Raw genomic sequence first — 19832 nt, 5'->3', positions numbered from 1 at the left:
GTACATGTATCTGGGAAAGTTTAGTAAAACCAGCTTACCTTTGTTATTCATTTTTTTTCCAAAATGGAAATAGCTTTACTTCTATAAAAAATAACACAGTGCAAGAACATCAAAAATAATCACTATATTATCACCCTTCAGAGATATTGATGATTAGCAATTCAGTGTATAACCTTCCACACTTTTCTGTGTATGCACTGACACTTCATGGATGTCCTGTGTGAGTATGATTTATATAGACATGGAGGAGGGTGTAAAATTTCATTAATATAATAGAACTCTGCTTTCATGAAAATCTTCTTTTCTTATTTAACACATCCTTGATACATTTCTTTACCAGCAAGTATAAACCTACATCATTGTATTGATCATAATTTATCTGATCAATCCTAAGTGAAAATTTAGTTTCTTTGCAAAGTTTTCTCAACAGTGCTTCCATCAGCTTTCTTCTATGTATATCCTTTGCACAAATCTGTTTCCTTAAGAAATTGCTAGAAATAGAATTGGAGATAGGGAGTGTACATTTTTAGCCTTTTGGTAGTTATTGCCAATTGCCTTTCAGTTTATATTCCCACCAGAAATACGTGTACATTCTCATATTACCAACCCTGAATAGAATGGTTTTTAAAATTCAACCACTCTTCCTATTGTTAAATATTTTCTTTGTTACTAGGAAGGTTTGAACGTTTTTCATGGTTTTGACCTTTGTAGGATTGGCCCTTAACTCTTTTTTTTTTTTTAACATTTTTATTGGAGTATAATTGCTTTAAATTCCTTAACTGTTTTTCTTCTGGGAGATTCATCATTTTCTTCTTAATTTTATATTAAAGATGTTAATGCTCTTTTGTGTATAAGTAGCATTTTCCTGAGTTTGTCTTTTAGATTTTAGCTTTGTTTATATCAGGGCAGGAGGAATAGTTGTATTCACAGTGATAGCTCTTGTATTCTTAGGCCTTTAATTTTTTTATTGGTCTTGATTTTATTTTTATCTTTTTTTCAAATTCATTAACTAAATTTTTGGGTATCATTTATTGAATAATTCTTCCTGTACCAATAAATATGAAATTTCACCTTTTCTGTATTTTTTTGTTGTTGTCGGTGTTTATCTTTTTATCTAATCCAGTGCTAAAATCACATTGTTTTAGCAATATTAGGCTTACAATTGGGGAAACTGCCAGCTTGTACCTGGCCTACAGTTCAACTTGTTGGTTGGTCTGGCAGTAACCGAACATTACAGCATTTCCATTTTAATTAGTTCTCAACATTTTTAAAATTCTGGAGTTTTCACGAAGAGATTTGCATTCCTGATTTACTTGGAGAATTCTAAAGACTTGGCAGTTCGGGGCCAAGATCTCTTAAAGCAGCAGGATTTTCCGGTCAGCTGCATCCATGCTACTTCTTTTCATCTCTTGACATTGAGAACAAGTGTCAGTTGCTACTTATATTTACACTTGTTCTCTTATTTTTTTTTTTTTTTTTCTTTTTTCTTTTTGCGGTATGCGGGCCTCTCACTGTTGTGGCCTCTCCCGTTGCGGAGCACAGGCTCCGGATGCGCAGGCCCAGCGGCCATGGCTCACGGGCCCAGCCGCTCCGCGGCATATGGGATCCTCCCAGACCGGGGCACGAACCCGTATCCCCTGCATCGGCAGGCGGACTCTCAACCACTGCGCCACCAGGGAGGCCCTGTTCTCTTATTTTTATCATAGTGGAGGGTAAAGTGACATTTTCTTGTACCCTAACAAAAATTAGGTAATGAAAACCGCAGGTTGAAAAACAAAGAAGGGTGGGGAAGACATGTTGAACATGCAGAGTTGGTTTGTATTGGAAGAACACGCGTAGCCCACTACCTATATCCTGGTTACCTCTGTCCTATTTCCTTGGCCCCGCCACAGGCATTTGAAATTAGTTACCCTGCTGTACACATTTCTGAGGCTAAGACGGTGACTTAAGCTATTCCCCCACAGCTGCATATGGAATCTCAGCTTCATGTCATGCATATGAATTTCCACTAGAGGTTCCTGATATCACACTGAATAAGCAGAAATCTCACAGGTCCTACTTGGCTCCTGACCCATACATTAATTTAGTAGGTCTGGGGCAGGGCTTAGGAATCTGATTTGTGCAGGTGATTCTTATCATTAGGGACGTTTAGGAAACACTGGTATAAAACACAATCATTTGTAAATGTTCCGTTTGCTTAAAAAGAACTTGTACTGCTTTCTTTAAAGTTTTAATCTAAATTTATAATTATTCAAGTTTGTTAATTGTGTTATTCAAATTCTTTATATTATTTGCCTACTTGATCTGGGAATTTCTGAAAGAGATGTCTAAGTTTTATTCTGCTATATATTTATCCTTTTCTCATATTCCAAATTGCCATTTGTGTATGGATGCAGTTTTGGACTCCTCAGTTCTCTTCAGTTCTGTTATTCCATGTATCTTGGTAAACTGTACATCACAGATTACAAACTATAAAACTTTGAGATAGGAAAGGCCTCCTTAAACAGGACATAAAGGAAAAGATTTTATATTTAACTATATATATAAATAGAGGATTAATAATATATTGGTGTAACAATATACTAGTACAGTATATTGAACATATTTTTAAAACATCCTAAAGAACTTCCTGCAAATCAGTGAGAAAAAAGACAATCTAGTAGAAAAATAAATGACCAAAGAACAGAAGCAGGCAGTTAATGGAAGAGAAGGTATAAATGACTAATAAACAGGAAGCATGACCTCAGTACTAATCAGGGAAATGCTAGTTAAAACAATAATGACTGGTTGTTTTTAATACATCGTTTTAGAAGAAAGAAGTATTTGATTAATAGTAAGTGTTGGCCAAGCATCAGGGGAACTGGATATTCTTATACACTGATGGTGAGAGGATAAATTGATGTAGCCTTTTTGAAGGGAAATTTGATACTACCTATTAAAATAAACTTTCAATAAGTCACTATAGGGACTTCCCTGGTGGTTCAGTGGTTAAGAATCCACCTGCCAATGCAGGGGACACAGGTTCGATCCCTGGTCTGGGATGATCCCACATGCTGCCGAGCAACTAAGCCCGTGCGCCACAACTACTGAGCCTGCGCTCTAGAGCCCCGGGAGCCACAACTACTGAAGCCCGCACACCTAGAGCCCATGCTCTGCAACAAGAGAAGCCACCGCGATGAGAGGCCCACGCACCGCAAAGAAGAGTAGTCCCCACTCACCTCAACTAGAGAAACCCCGCACACAGCAATGAAGAACCAACACAGCCGTAGATAGATAGATAGATAGATAAATTTATGGGGGAAAAAGTCATTATATTTCTCTATTCTAGAGAACACACCAAGAAGTACTGAAAGCTACTTTCTTTGCTGTATTATAAATAATAGCTAAAAAATTTTAAATGAAATGTTCATCACCCAGTGAAAGGATATTATAGCATATTGTATCTATATTATGCATAAATGTAAAAAATTGGTATTTAAACATTCACTTGAATTGATTGACAGATCAAAATGAGTGCTGAAAGCAAATTGCTACAGTGTAAAGTATATGTTATTTTTAAAGTGCAAACAGTTTTATTTTTGTGTTTATATTCAGGTAAATACATTGAAAACAGCTTTCAGAAACTAAGTGGTGGGATTGGGGCTTGGTTTAATGATGGACTTATAATTTTATTATTTCGTGGATTGTTTTACAGTGTTCTATCAATTTAGATTTTTTTAAATTTTACATCTGAATTTTATTGTGGTCTAAAAAAACAAAACAACTAGTACCTATTGTTTCCTTGTAAGACTGAAAAAGTTATTTCGGATATAAATATTTATATTGCATTATTTACTAGTTATATGTTATGGTCTCAAAGTATATCAGAAGTTTGTGTGTGTGTGTGTGTGTGTGTGTGTGTGCGCGCTCATTAATGAAGACAAATACATTAAAAAAGACAAAAAACAAATCTTCAGAGCTTTTCAGGACCTTTTGTTTGGTCACCTGGGACTGGTTGGGTCTACTTCCATGGTAACAGCTGTAACTTAAACTCAGCATTGGGCTTTGTGCATTTCTTTGTGATTATTTTTATAACTTTCATACCGTCAGCTGTTTTACGCTGCTTGAACTTAAAGGTTGGAATCAGGAAGATACTTCTAGTCAGGATATAAGTGGCCATTGATATTTCTGGCCTGGAAAGATACTTTTTCTTATAGTTTTCCATTGTATATAATTTTTGCATAAGCTATTTATTGATAAGATAATTTGACTTTCAAACCAATAACAAAAGGTAAAGAGCTCTATGTCTTGGATGGTGCTGCTGATGTTTTAATGAATGCTTAATGAATCTCACAGGTCAGTCAATTTTGCCTTTTGCCTTTAAAATTTACCACTTACTTGAAAACAGAGTACAATGAGATATATAACATTTATACATTTACAAATACCTTTTTAAATCTCGTTTTTCCTTACTGCTTTTTTCTTTATACAGAGTCTAGTTCTGGCAGAAAATAGTCCTGGAAGGGATAGCACTGAGTATTTTATTGTGTTTGAGCCTCGGCTGCCAGGCTTATCAAGAACATTAGAATCATATATCCTACCATTTATGTTTTACAATGGTAAGTTTCTAGGAAAATAGAGGATAAACTCTTAAGTTTGTGGTACTTTATATAACCTCGTTTTGCTCTCCATTAACATGGTGCTTACTAGTTATCTAATCATGTTATGACATTTTGGAAAAGTCACAATTTAAAAATTGAAGTAAATTATCTGAATATTTTTTCTTAGATGTTAAGAAGCAGCAACAAATGGCAGCACTTACAAAAGAAAAGGACCAATTATCTAAGTCTATTATAATGTATAGAAGTTTATTTGATGCCAGCAAACAGCTTCTTGATGAGATGAAGTGTAAGTCATTTTGTGTTCAAATGATGCTTTGGGGAATGGTGAGGTAGAAGGTTGAGGCCATGAGACACAAACATTGTCTAATTTCCTGAACTTAGAAGTAAACTGCAGGACACGGCAGAAAGGTGGTAGTGATGGTTTATATTACTCATCATTCGATCTTCTTAAGATGAAGTATTCCTGCATTTTAAATAAATGTATATCTTGTTTACCTACAAAAATTTGAAACTTTTACTAGAAATCTGAATCTATAGAAATTTAAAGGTTTTGACATAACAGTAATAAGGTTTATATCTAGCTCTAGCATTTGGCAAAAGACATTGGATGACAGTATCACTGAAGAGTGATATGTAATTTAAGTTTTAGTTTGAGCCATGTGACTGTGTGTAGTTCAATTTTAAAATATCTGCAGCAAAAAAAATCAAGAAATATGTAATTTATTTTTTAATAAATACACGGAATATTTGCTACAATTTTTAATAATGTTACTGTATACTGTTTAAGACAAGGCATTTGCTGAGTTGTGCTCTATTTGTCGGATTTTTTCACAGGTCAAGGATATTTAGAGGATAATAGGAACTAAGTAGAGTAATGAAATAATACACAATTGGTAGCACTGAAAATTTGTTTTTAAAAAGTCCTATTTGTTTCTTAAAATAACCTTATGCAATTATGTATAAATTATGTATAGTCATGTGGACTAGAATTAAATAGCTTTTCCAGGATTACTTGTGGTTTGCAACATATCATAATACCTCCCTTAGCTTCATTAATTTTGTTTTTTATTTATGTGTATTAGAAATGAACTTTAATTTTAGATTTTAATTTAAAATTTCTATAATACTCTTCATTTTGCATTTTAGCATCAATCATTAAAAGGAAAAAAACAAGGGATTGAAAACGTTCTTCAAAAACTGTATTTTGGGGGCTATCACAAATTGATAGTTTTTGTTTGTTTGTTTTTAATTTTAGGCCAAGTTGAAGAAGCAAAATTAAAAGAGGCCCAGTTGCGAAATGAACTAAAAACACACAATATTGACATTCCTACAACACAACAGGTACAGTTTCCAAGTATATGTGAAAGTTTTTTCTTTTTAATTAAATTCTAACCTATAATTTTTTTTTTTTACCATTCATATTTTATTAGGAATGTTATGTACACTGTTGTTTTAGGGTACTAAGCCATATATGGATTATAATCTAGCCACTTACTAGACATTAAAATGGGCTAACAATGATGGAGTGCTCTTTTCAAAGAAATTGCAGTTTGTGTTTCTAATCTAATGACACCAGTAAATTAAATTAATAATACACCAACTTGAGAACTTGCATTGAAGAAGCCTAAGTGGTAATCAGTATATGTTGTGGCAAAGAAAATGAGGGAAAGTAACAAAAGACAATAGATTTTTTTTAAAGCTTACATTCTTTATGTGTATAACTCGTAAGTCCTATTATACGTTATATATTTCTTAACTAAGAAGAAAAAGAATCAGTGAGGTTGACTCTTTACATTACTATGATCGTATTCTTATAAGAAAGGAATGGCTACTTAGTAACTTTTATGTTCTTGAGTTGTAACTTTATGTTCTCGAGTTGTCTAAATTGTTGGTTTTTCTCTGCTCTTTCCTCTGCCTGGTACACGAGTAACTGTAATTGGCCTTGCAGCTCATTTTTCTTTTTAAATTACAGATGCCACAAATTGAAGCACTTTTGAAGAAAAAGGTATCAGAACAGGAAGAACTAAAGAAAAAACCCAGAAGATCATGTACTCTTCCAAACTATACTAAAGGCAGTGGAGATGTTTTGGGAAAGGTTTGTGTTTAAGCCTTTTAAGAGGCATTACATTTTATTATCTTGTTTTCTACCTGCTTTGGGTGATCCTAGCTCATGGAGCTATGACGATATCGATATTTGGGGATCCCAGGCAGGACAGAGTGGGATTTCATCACACTACTGAGATGGTGTGCAGTTTAAAACCTATGAATTGCTTATTTCTGAAATTTTCATTTAATATTTTCAGACTGCCATTGACTGTGGGTAACTGAAACTGGGGAAAGAGGAACCACAGATAAGGGGGGACTACTGTACAAGAGTAGACATTGTGATGTTCTCATTGCTAGGACAGGCTTTTGCTACCAGATCAGGTAAGAATAAAGGGTAGATGTGACCATATCAGTGCAATAAATGAGGTTTTGAAATCTGCCACAACATTTCAACCTTGTTGGACTTTGAGCAAGCTTGTGACTAAAATACAGTGGGTTCTCTGTATCCACAAGTTCTGCATCATCAGATTCAACCAACTGCAGATGGAAAATATTTGGGGAAAAATTCCAGAAAGTTTCAAAAACTAAAACTTGAGTTTGTCATATGCTGGCAACTACATAACGTTTACATTGTATTAGGTATTACAAGTAATTTAGAAATTATTTAAAGTGTACAAGATGGTATATGCAGATACTATGACATTTTATATAAAGGGTTTAACTATCCACAGATTTTAGTATCTGAGGGGGTTCCTGGAACCAGTCCTCTATGGATACTGATGGACTGCTATACAGTTGACCCTTAAACAACATGGGTTTGAACTGTGAGGGTCCACTTATACACAGTTTTTTTTTTTTTTTAACTGAATACCGACTACAGTGCTGCCTAACGGTTGAATCCTCGGATGTGAAACTGTGGGTATGGAGGACCGACTGTGAAGTTATATGCAGATTTTCGACTGCTTGGAGGGTCAGTGGCCCTATCCTCCACGTTGTTCAAGGGTCAACTGTATTTGTAAATAGGAGAGTGACTGTTAATTCTAAGCTCTAAAGTGTTTATATAAGCAGAAGAAATGATTCTTCTCTGTGATGTTTAGATTTGTTTTCTGAGAAGTCATCTGAGTAAAAGATCTACTTAGAAGGGTATAGTATATAAATATATTTAGGTTTAAGTGTATTTTATGATTACTTTATCAGTTGACACACCCCAATAGTAGAGATATTAAATGTGGGGGAAAAAGTACATCACCTAGCTGATAATATTCCAAATATTTTTATTTGGTTATTTGCAAAATTTACTGTAGTTTAATCTGTGGAACAGTTTGTTTTGTTTTGTTTTATTTTTGTGTTTTGCGGTACGCGGGCCTCTCACTGTTGTGGCCTCTCCCGTTGAGGAGCACAGGCTCCAGACACGCAGGCTCAGCGGCCATGGCTCACGGGCCTAGCCACTCCATGGCATGTGGGATCTTCTCAGACCAGGGCACGAACCCATGTCCCCTGCATCGACAGGTGGACTCTCAACCACTGCGCCGCCAGGGAAGCCCTGTGGAAGAGTTTTTTAAAATTTAATAGCAGAAGAGACAGTTTAATATGTTTAAGCCAGTAAGCTTTTACAGTTTGAGATTTTTTTTGTTAATTTATGTGAGTGTTTCAAAAAAAGTGTTTTTGCTTTAGACTTGGGCTTTTAAAATATTTAATGTCAAATTTATATATATTTAAAACTTTTTAACTTGATTTTTAAAATGGGTTATAGATTGCACACCTGGCACAAATTGAAGATGATAGAGCTGCAATGGTTATTTCTTGGCATCTGGCAAGTGACATGGACTGTGTGGTCACCCTGACCACTGATGCTGCACGTCGTATCTATGACGAAACCCAAGGTCGTCAGCAGGTGTTGCCCCTTGATTCTATTTATAAGAAGACTCTTCCAGATTGGAAAAGGTTAGAAAAAAGTGAAAGTAATGAATTTTTTCAGAAATTTCTTTTCTATTTTTTATCAAATCGCCGAATTTTAAAATTTCTCTAAAAGATGCTTAAAAAACAGAGAAGTGACTCAAAGTATCTGCATTATTTTTGCCTTCATCACAAATATGATCTTCGTTAAGATCAGTATTGCAGTGTATTTGATCATATATGCTGGCCAAGTTTAATTTGCCAATTAAATTATTTGTATGTATGAGAGATACACATGCAAGCACACAAACACACAAAACCAAAGCGAATTTTTGGCCTTTGCAACAGGAAGGATGGTAAGATGTCATTATCCTTAACAGAATATGGAACACCTTTATTTGGAGTAAGAGTATAGATTCATGTCTTTTGTCCTATTTATGTCCTGTGAAAATAAGCAGCCATCATTTAGGTAGAGAAGGTTTCTCTATTGGAACTGCCATTAGCAAAGTTGAAATATAAGAGACCATCTACTTAGGATGTTACCCTTTTTTTTTTTTTTAAGGATGTTACATCTTTGTTTTAATATAAATCTGGTTTCTTTAAGTGTTTTCCCATTTACTTTTCAAAATATGTTTTTAGGAAATAACCGTGCAAACCAATTAGGCATTTTTAATCTAAAATTTAAAATATTTTATGTGTTCTCTAATTTTTGGCTATTTTTAAAAATCTGCCTTAAAAGACTAAAAGAAATGCTAGTAACAAAACAAAAAAATTAAAATGTATAACAGAGTATTGACCAATAATTTTCTCAGATTCTTAAACAAAGTTTGCAAGGTGTACAGTTGGGTAGGTATGGGTACTTGAAGGAGAATGGAAACTAAAATTAAGAGCTTACTGTGTCATTAAACTAACATTTTATTTCACTTTGTAATCTAAAAATAGATTCAGGAAACAGCTGGAATTTGAACTCAAATCTATCTGCTTCTAAAATCTCCTTCTCTGCTACCAGTCAGCACCCATTTTAAACAACATGGGAAATCCTGTCAAATCATAATGACTGTGTTTATAAGGGTAATAATTTTTGTAAAAGTAATTTTATCTCCAGGAGATCCTCTCTTTTTTTTCATAATCCCTGAGGACCAAGTTAAGAATTCTTGGTTTAGGGAAAGCATGAATCTGGTATTTAAGGCTAATGCTTGTTCTAAAAGCTAGTTATTCTCTCTTTCTGGTATTGTGCCTGTTATTGGGATTGAGTTAACTAGCTCTTAAAGCCACCCCAACCTCTATCCCCTACCTACAAGATTTGGGAAAAGCTACCGTATGTGGAAGGGGAAAGCCCTGACACCCCAGTCAGCCTCCATCTCTTGAATCTCATTGTTATCCCTGGACTTGCGTTGCTCATTCTGTACAGTGTGTCAGAGGACAGGCAGCCAGAGTACTGGGCTGTTTCCCTCTCGTATGCTCAGTCTTGGGCCTTGCCCCTTCCCCCCATCTATTCTAGGGCCACTCTCCACATGAGACAGTCATATCATTGGCATCCTTGTTTAGGGCCAGCTTGAGAGGCTGCTTCTCTCCTTTCCTTGTCAAACTAAACAAAGGTTAGTTTATATTGATTTTACAAACTAATTTACAATAGCAGTACAGTAAGATATTTTTATATGGTAAATATTGTTTTCATTTCTAAAGGCATAACGGTTAATAATTTAGGATTATTACTTGTGCATAGGGAGATGATTAAATGATCACAAAGATAATCAGTATATTCATATGTTTTTCATAGTATATATATATATTTTTTGATTAAAAGTTACATGTTTTGTTTAAATTTTTTTTAAATTCAGACCTCTGCCTCATTACCGAAATGGAAAATTATATTTTAAACCCATTGGAGATCCCATCTTTGCCCGAGATTTGTTAACATTTCCAGATAACATAGAACATTGTGAAACAGGTAAAGGAAATTATGATGGCTTTTTTATACAGATGTTACATTTGTGATCCAGATACATAAATTACTGACTATGGAAAATTGTGTTCTTATTTAGTTTATATGTGATAGTTTTATTAATATTTACTTCTCTCATTTTTCCTGTTAGAGGAAAATATTGAATAAAATTCTTATGTTATTAGCATTATTTCTAATAAAAGTTTGTAATTATGTTAAGATTTTTTTAAATATCTCAGTTTTTTAAAAAGTAAGTTTCATGTGCACAATCATTATATTTCAATTTCTGAGTACACAACAGAATGCTCACCACCAGAAGTTTGTGTTAATATTTTAATATAACCAAAAAAGATGTCATAATTTTAATAATTTGTTAACTGAATTTTTTAGTATTTGGTATGCTGTTAGGAGACACCATTATTTTGGATAATTTGGATGCTGCTAATCATTATAGAAAAGAGGTATGTATTTGAATTTTTTTTAATTTGTAGCTCCAATTTTAATGTGTACTTTAAAATTTTAATATATAGCTCTGTATAGAAATAATTTTATTTTAGGATACTTGTGCAAATGACTAAGTAACCTTGTCAAAACCAATTTAAATCCTACAGATTGATAAGCAGCATAAAATTGGGCAAAATATAGGAATGAATTTGCCAAGATGCAAATTAAAATGAGATGTTTATGAAATTGTCCTAAGACTCAAAATCAATAGCTGTTATTGATGGTGGTATTGAAAAAGAGTACACTCAGATAATGTTGTTGGAAATGTAATTTGACTTAGCCCTTGTTTATTAGTTGTTAGGGCTGCTGTAACAAAGCACCACAGACTGGGTAGCTTAACAGTAGAAATGTATTGTCTCACAGTTCTGCAGGCTTAAAACCGAAATTCAAGGTGTGAGAGGGTCAGTTCTTTCCAGGGCTTGTGAGAGGAGGGTCTGTTCCATGCCTTTCTCCTTGGTTTGTAGATGGTCATCTTCTCCCTGTGGCTGTTCACAGCTATGCATATCTGTATCCAAATTTCCCTTTTGTATAAGGAAACTACTCATTGGCTTTGAGCCCACTGTTATGACCTCATTTTAACTTGATTACCTCTGTCTTCAAATAAGGTCTCATTTTTGAGGAACTGGGGGTTAGGACATCAACATAGGAATTTTGAGGGATACAGTTCAACCCATAATACTTTTGGAGAGCAGTTTGGCAATATAAATGTTTCCGTTATCTATTGCTACATAACAAACACTTCAGAAGTTAGTGGCTTTAAACAGTAACAACATATATAGTACTCGTTTCTCTGTGGGTTTCTCCCAGTAGTGTTAGCTAGTTGCACTGAGATGGTGAAAGCTCCAAAATGCCTCACTCACGTAGCTGGCAGTTGATGCTGGTAGCCATCTGGGATTCAGCTAGAGTTGGCTAGAGGCTCAGCTGGTGCTGTCTGCTGGGGTCATTGTTCTCACCCCCACTCACAGGTGTGTGAGATGATGCCATTAAGGCTTTTAGAAACCTTTTTCTAGCTAAGAGGATCTGGAAAGTAGTGCCTTAAATCTTTCTGAGGTCTTAACTTAGGGGCATCCTTCACTTGATTTTTGACTTTGAGGCTACATTTTACTGGCTGTACCCTGGATTTGATCTTAGCCCTGAGGCTTTCCATTTCTTTTTCAAGAACATTTTGTTAGCTGAACAGGCTGGGGAGGAAAAACAGTCCAACCCAGCAAGTTCTGGCTTGGAAATATTTCCTTGAAATTATTTTTGAAAATGAATTAGTTCCTACTTAGTTTATCTCCCACCTATACTGGCTAGTTGATACTGGCTACTGGTTAGGCACTTGGTAGGCTGGCAGACTTAGATCTCTCTATGCAGACCTCTCCTTGTGGTTGCTGGGGCTTTTTCAAATGGCATCTGGGACCTAAGAAGGGAAGTTAGAGCAGTGATGGCAGAAGTTGCAGGTCTCTTAAGTCCCAGCGTCGGGAAGTACATTCGGTTCAGAATCTGGCCAGCCCAGACCCACATTGGGGAGTGGGGAGTTTGAAATAGACTCTTTCCTCTCCATGGGAGGGTCAAAGAAGTTGCCGCCATCTTTGTACCATCACAACGTATTAAAATAATTTATCTTACAGACATGCTCCCACAAGTATATAAAGATATGTACAAGAGTATTCATTAGATGTAAAGCAATTATATTCCAATAAACATGTTTAAAAAAATAATATTCATTAGAATATTTAAGAATTTTTAAGACACTTTGGAAGCAGTGTGAAGTCCATCAGTTGGGATTGCACAACTCTACTACAGTAATTTATACAATAGAGTAGTATGTAGCTGTTAAAAAGACATAAAGCAGATTGATATGTCCTAATAAGGAAGACGTACAAAATATATTGTTTTGTTGAAAAGTTGCCAAATGATAATATATAGGATGATGCCCTTTTAAAAATAAGCTTATGTAATTTAAACAAGATGGGAGAATATATTGTATACTGTTGTATATATTAAGAAAGATTATCGCTTCTATATTCTAAGTTTTACTTAATGAGAAAAGAAAGGCAATCTACTGTGAAGAAACACCTTTCAGAGGGCTGATGTAAAGATTGAATAAAATAAGAAAATAAGAAATAGAATAAAATTTCAGTAGAGGAATGGTCTCTTTGGATCTGAAATCCAGAGGTCTTTGAATTCTTTGATACAGAAGAAGTATTACATTTAATATGGTGTTAGGGACTTGGAAATAGGTGATAAACATGTATGTTATCACTATAGGCTTGCAAATTATTATAGCTGAAAGTGAGTTACTTAAGAGAAAACAGGGCCTCCCTGGTGGCGCAGTGGTTGAGAGTCCGCCTGCCGATGCAGGGGATACGGGTTCGTGTCCCGGTCTGGGAGGATCCCATATGCCGCGGAGCGGCTGGGCCCGTGAGCCATGGCCGCTGGGCCTGCGCGTCCGGAGCCTGTGCTCCGCAACGGGAGAGGCCACAACAGTGAGAGGCCCGCATACCGCAAAAAGAAAAAAAAAAAAAAATATATAATAAAAATTAAATACTGGGCAGACTTAACAGCTTAATAGAGAATTTAGTGAATTGGAAGATAGGTCAGAAAAATTATCCAGACTGCAGCCCAGAGAGAAGGAATGTAAGAGAAAGAGGCTGAGTAGTCACTAAGGATAGAATGAGAAAATCTTTTTAAAAAGTCTAAACAGAGTGCCAAGAAGAGGAGGATAAAAGGATCACAGGTAATACCTGAAGAACTAATGGCTGAAAACTTTTAAGAACTGATGAAAGACACCAATCCATAGCTTCAAAAAAAAGTAAGAGGGACTTCCCTGGCAGTCCATTGGTTAAGATTTCACCTTTCAGGGACTGCCTGGTCCAGTGGTAAAGAATATGCCTTCCAATGTAGAGGAAGCTTGTTCGATCCCTGGTCGGGGAACTAAGATCCCACATGCTGCGGGGCAGCTAAGCCCGCACACCTCAACTGGAGAGCCTGCGTGCTGCAAACTACGGAGCCCACACGCTCTGGACCCTGTGTGCCACAACTAGAGTGAGAAAACCCGCACGCCACAACCAGAGAGAAACCCGTGCACCACAGCTAGAGAGAAGCCCACGTGCCACAACTAAGACCTGCCTGATGTAGCCAAAAAAAAATTTCATCTTCCAGTGCAGGGGTGTGGGTTCAGTCCCTGGTCCGGGAGCTAATATCCTACATGCCTCGTGGCCAAAAAACCCCCACCAAAAACAGAAGCAATACTGTAGCAAATTCAAGAAAGACTTTAAAAATGGTCCACATCCAAAAAAAAATTTTTTTTAAGTAACAGCATATGTGACAAAAGCGGAGACAGCATTTGTTCCTCATAATTGGTATAGCACAGCAGTCCCCAACCTTTTTGGCATCAGGGACCGGTTTTGTGGAAGACAGTTTTTCCAAGGATGGGTTGGGAGGGAGGGGATGGTGCAGGCGGTAATGCGAGTGATGGGGAGCGGCAGAGGAAGCTTCGCTCACTTGCCCACTGTTCACCTTCTGCTGTGCTGCTTGGGGGTTGGGGACACCTGGAACAGCACATACTGATTTCTTTGCTTCCAAAGTTTTTAATGAGGTCACTCCACCTATTAAATATTGTTTTAAAGCTCTTCTAAGAAAAGGCTGTTATGACATCTCTTGGTGATTTTGTTAGGTTTCAGTAGTCTTTGTTATCATTTTCTCTTCCTAAATTCTTCATGCCATTTATACTACTTCAACCCCTTGTTGATTCCATCCCTTGCTAATCCTTACAGTAGTTGTGAATAAGTATTGCCCAGAACTGTAGCACTGTTGTTCACTCACTGAATTTGTAAAAGCTGTCATGATCTTTTTTGTCCTAATATAGTGCCTAGTGAGGACTGAAGTTTCTTTTAATGGTAAATTATAGTAAAATACATATAACAAAATGTACCATCTAAACCATTTTTGTGTACCGTTCAGTAGTGTTAATTACATTCACATTGTTGTACAACCAATCTGCAGAACTCTCTTTTTGTAAAACTGAAACTCTGTACCCATTAGATAGCAACTTGTCGTTTCCCCTTTCTTCCATGCCATTTGAGAATTGAAAAACTGTCCCTTCTGCCAGAGGCCTGTAACTCATACTGTCAGTGAGTGTGTTAACAAGAAAATAGACAAGAAATTTGAGTGTGTTTGTTATTTAAGATGGTACTAATAAATCTGTAAAAACATTGCCTGAAATTTGATAATTTAATAAGAATAATTTAATTTACTATATATTATACAATTTAATAATAATAATATGGTAATAGTACATTAATTTAGTCTGTATTTTTAATGTTCACTTTTAGGAAACATACAAATCCAAACCAAAACTAAGAAAGTAAGGTGTGATAGTTTGTTTTACTAAAAGATTCATTTCACCAAAGAATTCACCACAGATTTTCTTGAAATAGACATTCTGTTGCATTTAAATTTTATAAAAGTATCCAGTTTGATGGCAAAATACTTGTAAATTACCTTGGAATTATATTAAAAGAGTAAATACTAGTCATGATTTTCTATTACATGTCCTATTGCTTTTCATTTTTAAAAATTATATTTTATTTAATCTTTTATAATTCAGAAACTACTTAATCCACAGTATTAGATTGGATTAGGTGTTTTTACATGTTATTAAATTATTCTTCTTTAGTCATTTTTTTAATGTATGCATTCTGTTTCATTATGTGGATGTGCCATAATTTATTTATGTAACTTATTGAAACGTGCAAGTTTCATATTTTTCATTATTAAAACAATGTTTTCAGTGCACATTGTTCACATCTGTGATGTTTTTTTCAGAATATTCTTAGAAGTGGAATTGCTGGGTCATGCAAAATGTTAAGCTTTTTTTAAATATATATATTTTATTTATTTTTGGCTGCGTTGGGTCTTCATTGCTGTGCGTGGGCTTTCTTTAGTTGTGGCGAACGGGGTGCTCTTTGTTGTGGTGCATGAGCTTCTCATTGATGTGGCTTCTCTTTGCTGGGGAGCACGGGCTCTAGGCGCGCAGGCTTCAGTAGTTGTGGCTCTCGGGTTCTAGAGTGCAGGCTCAGTAGTTGTGGCGCACAGACTTAGTTGCTCCGAGGCATGTGGGATCTTCCCAGGCCAGGGCACGAACCCGTGTCCCCTGCATTGGCAGGCGGATTCTTAAGCACTGTGCCACCAGGGAAGTCCCTAACTGTTAAGCTTTTAAACACTTGTCACATTTGCTTTGAGAAAGACTGTTCCAGAGCAGATTAGTACAAGAAGACCCTTTCTCCAACATCCTGTGGTGTGTGTGTGTATGTATTTTAACATTTTTGAGTAGTGAAAATATCTCATTTGAATTCTACTTCAAGTTATTTCACTTCCACTTCTGGTTACCAGTGAAGTTGAACGTTTTATTTTTGTATATCCTAGACCTTTATTTGAAAGAATATTCTTGAAGATAATAAAATACTAAATCTAGTGTTTTTCTTTTATTCTCTGACTTCTCTGAAGAATTTAGTTCTTGACTAACACTTTCTACTTCCCTTTCCATGACTTAGGTTTTACTATATAATTCTAGTTCCCCCAATTCTCAACACACTAGCTCTCTTTCCTCCTGCAACTGAACTCATAGTATTGTCCTCTGAAGATTTGTCCCTTTGCTTTTGAGTTTGTATTCTCTTCGGTCTAATATAATATCCTTTTTGCTAGCCTTTGGTCATCTGGAAAACTTATGTCTAACAGAAGGAAACTGAGCTAGTGATACAGGCTGGGTACTGCCTTGGGTTTCAGAAGCACACAGGTCTCTGGCTTGACCCTCTCTCTTCCTTCCTCTTATCAATCAAGCCATCAATCAGGTCATCAATTTCACTTTTTTCCATTTGTGTTGTCACTATTCTAGTTTAGGCTAACACTTGAGAGGTAGTCTAATTCATCTCCCTGCCTCTGTTTTTTCCCCCAGTCATCTTACACATCACTAGGTAATTAATTTTGTGAAAATACTGCCATGATCATGTCATTTCTTATCTCAGAACCCTTAAGTGATTTCTCTTAGAGCAGTTGAAATAAGTTTTATAGACTCGCTAATTAATATCCATTTACTTACAATAGGTTGTTAAAATTACACACTGTCCTACACTGCTGACCAGAGATGGAGATCGCATTCGAAGTAATGGAAAGTTTGGGGGCCTTCAGAATAAAGCTCCTCCAATGGATAAACTTCGGGGAATGGTCTTTGGAGCTCCAGTACCAAAACAGTGCCTGATCTTAGGGGAACAAATAGGTAGGTTAAATAAGTACTTAATAATTTCTCATTTGATTTTAACCCTTTATTTGGACCTTGTTTATCGAGACTCTAACATCAAAAGGTAACCAGTAACAGATATGAATAAGATGTTTTTGTCCAGTACTTTCAGCTTTCTTACACCAAATAGTTTTGAAATACGTATATAGGAAGTAGGTTTTCCTTCATATTTTCATTCTTATCTTGAAGTAAAAGATTCCCTTGTTGAGGAAACCAGTATGTCATCAAATCATAATACTTCTTTTTATATCAAAGTTGGTAACTATCTAGATATATCTTTTTTAGTGTGTGTGACATGTGACCTCCCTCCCCCATTTTCCCTTCTGCAGGCTGTGTCCCCTTGTTTCTAGTTGACCAATATAATTGTCTGTACGTCTGTGCTCTGAAGTGCTTATACTTTACAGGAGGGTCCCCTGCAGGCCATCATCTAAGAGCCTGTTTGCTCTTAATTTTATATACTTCTAATACACTTGGATATCTACTTTTCCAGCAAAAAGTAGTTTGTTGTTAACTTTTAAAATATATAGTAAATTGTAATAAAATACATATAACAAAGTTTATCATCTTAATTTTTTTTACATGTACAGTTCACTAGTGTTAAGTACATTCACACTCCTCTGCCGCCAATCTTCAGAAGTCTTTTCCTGCCCCTGGCAACTGCCCAGGTTTCTGTCTCCGTGAATTGACTCCTGTAGGCGCCTCATGTATGTGGAATCAGAGTCTTAGCCCTTCTGTGACTGGCTTATGTCACTTAGTATAATGTCCTCCGGGCGCTTCAGTGTTGTAATATGTGTCAGAATTTCTTTTTAAGACTGAATAATATTCTATTGTGTGTATATACCACATTTTGTTGTTAATTTTTTTAAGTGTAATATACATAGAGAAAAATGCACATTTCATAAATATACAGGTTCTTCACAAAATGAACACTGCTTCTGTATTAAGAAATAGAACATTATCAGCCCCACAAAAGGCTTCTCAGGGCTCTTCGAGTCACAGCCCGACCCCCTCTCCAAAGGATAACAACTTTCTTGACTTAAAAGATCATAGATTAGTTTTTCCCATTTTTGTACTTTTTGTAGATGGAATTATGCAATCCATGCTTTTTTGTGTGTCTGGCTTTGTTCAACACTGTGTATGTAGTTGTAGTTCATTTTAATTGCAGGATAGTATCCCACTGTGTACATATACCACAGTTTATTTCTTTATTATTCTGCTGTTGAAGAATTTGGGTAGTATCCAGTTTGGCGTTATTACTTCAGCCCCCAGCAATGTTTAAAATAGTAATTGAGAAAGATGGTAGGATATCTCATATTTTCTTTTATGAGATAGTCAGGTGCAGCTGCAAGAGGAGACACGAGAGGCTCAGGAAAACAAAGTTTATTATACTCACAGGTCCTAGGGACAGGAGGCACAGCCTGCCATACAGGGGCCATATGGAAGAACACCAGGGTGGTCAGGAGGCAGAAGACAGGAACAAGGAGAGTACTTCAGCCACAGCCTTTACTGGGGTCTCTGCAGCAAAGGGATGACAAGGTCAACAGTTTAGGGTTGACCTGCTTGAATAATTGCAGTGGTCTTTGGGCTCTAGGCGTGGTTTCTAGCTAGTTGCCTGGTACCTGGCTCTGAGATGATTAAGGCAGAGGAATGTTACTCCTTGGGGTGCAGGTGCCAGATAGGGGAAGCTTGGCTCTGGATTGGTTAGTTTGTGTATAAAAGGTATGCTAGACCCTTAGCTATCTCTAAGAATTGGCTTGTCCCAGGCAAGGCAATTCTCGCCAGCCAGAAAGGCTTTTTAAGATGTCAAAACATCATAATATACAGAAAGTTTAAATTATAAACAATACAGAGTTTCATACTTCTGTTAATGATGGCAGTGAATGCATGAAAAAGTCTTCTCTATAGAAAATAAGTGAACATCTAAACAAACTTTTAAGAAATAAGAGAAAACAATTTAGTTAGAGGCAGTGAATCAGCATACAAACCCTCAACCCTTACCACTCCAGCACTACAGTTTATGGCAGTGGATCCCAAACTAAAAGGAATTACCTGTGGAACTTTAAAAATGCACAGGTATTTTTGACAGAATTTCCAGTTTACCTGGGCATCTGACTGTCAGTATAACAGTAAGGCCTTATCTATAGATCTTTGGGATGAAAAGATTATAATTAAAGATTTCTGTCCCCTATTGGTTTGTCAAACATGTAAAGTTAACAGATAATGCAAGGACTTAAAAAATATAACAGTTACTTTTTCTTCTTGATAAATATCTTCAAAGATACACTCCACATACAGACTAATGATTCAACAATAAGCACTCAAATATTAGACAAACGGTTTGAAAAATCAAATGAGACAATTTAAGATTACTGGATATGTATAAGGTACTTTTTTTGGTTTGTTTTTGTGTTTTTTTGCGGTATGTGGGCCCCTCACTGTTGTGGCCTCTCCCACTGCGGAACACAGGCTCCGGATGCACGGGCTTAGCAGCCATGGGCCATGGGCCCAGCCGCTCCACAGCATGTGGGATCTTCCCAGACCGGGGCACGAACCGGTG

The 19832-nt window shown here is 36.1% G+C and overlaps 1 protein-coding gene across 1 annotated transcript in view; it reads left to right on the top strand.

The window, feature by feature from the left end:
• SMCHD1 (structural maintenance of chromosomes flexible hinge domain containing 1) overlaps positions 1-19832 on the top strand; it is a 126174-nt gene that overhangs the window by 92331 nt on the left and 14011 nt on the right. The window contains exons 38-45 of the mRNA XM_082640411.1: positions 4472-4598; positions 4768-4887; positions 5857-5942; positions 6574-6696; positions 8401-8591; positions 10385-10494; positions 10879-10949; positions 17083-17254. Of these exons, the coding sequence (XP_082496537.1) occupies positions 4472-4598; positions 4768-4887; positions 5857-5942; positions 6574-6696; positions 8401-8591; positions 10385-10494; positions 10879-10949; positions 17083-17254 (1000 nt within the window). The remainder of the gene's footprint in view (positions 1-4471; positions 4599-4767; positions 4888-5856; positions 5943-6573; positions 6697-8400; positions 8592-10384; positions 10495-10878; positions 10950-17082; positions 17255-19832) is intronic.

The sequence above is a fragment of the Mesoplodon mirus genome (assembly GCF_964341445.2).
Source record: "Mesoplodon mirus genome assembly, chromosome: 13".
NCBI classification, from domain to species: Eukaryota; Metazoa; Chordata; class Mammalia; order Artiodactyla; family Ziphiidae; genus Mesoplodon; species Mesoplodon mirus.
The sequence above is the reverse complement of the archived record's forward strand: the minus strand, read 5'-3'. Positions and strand labels throughout refer to the sequence as shown.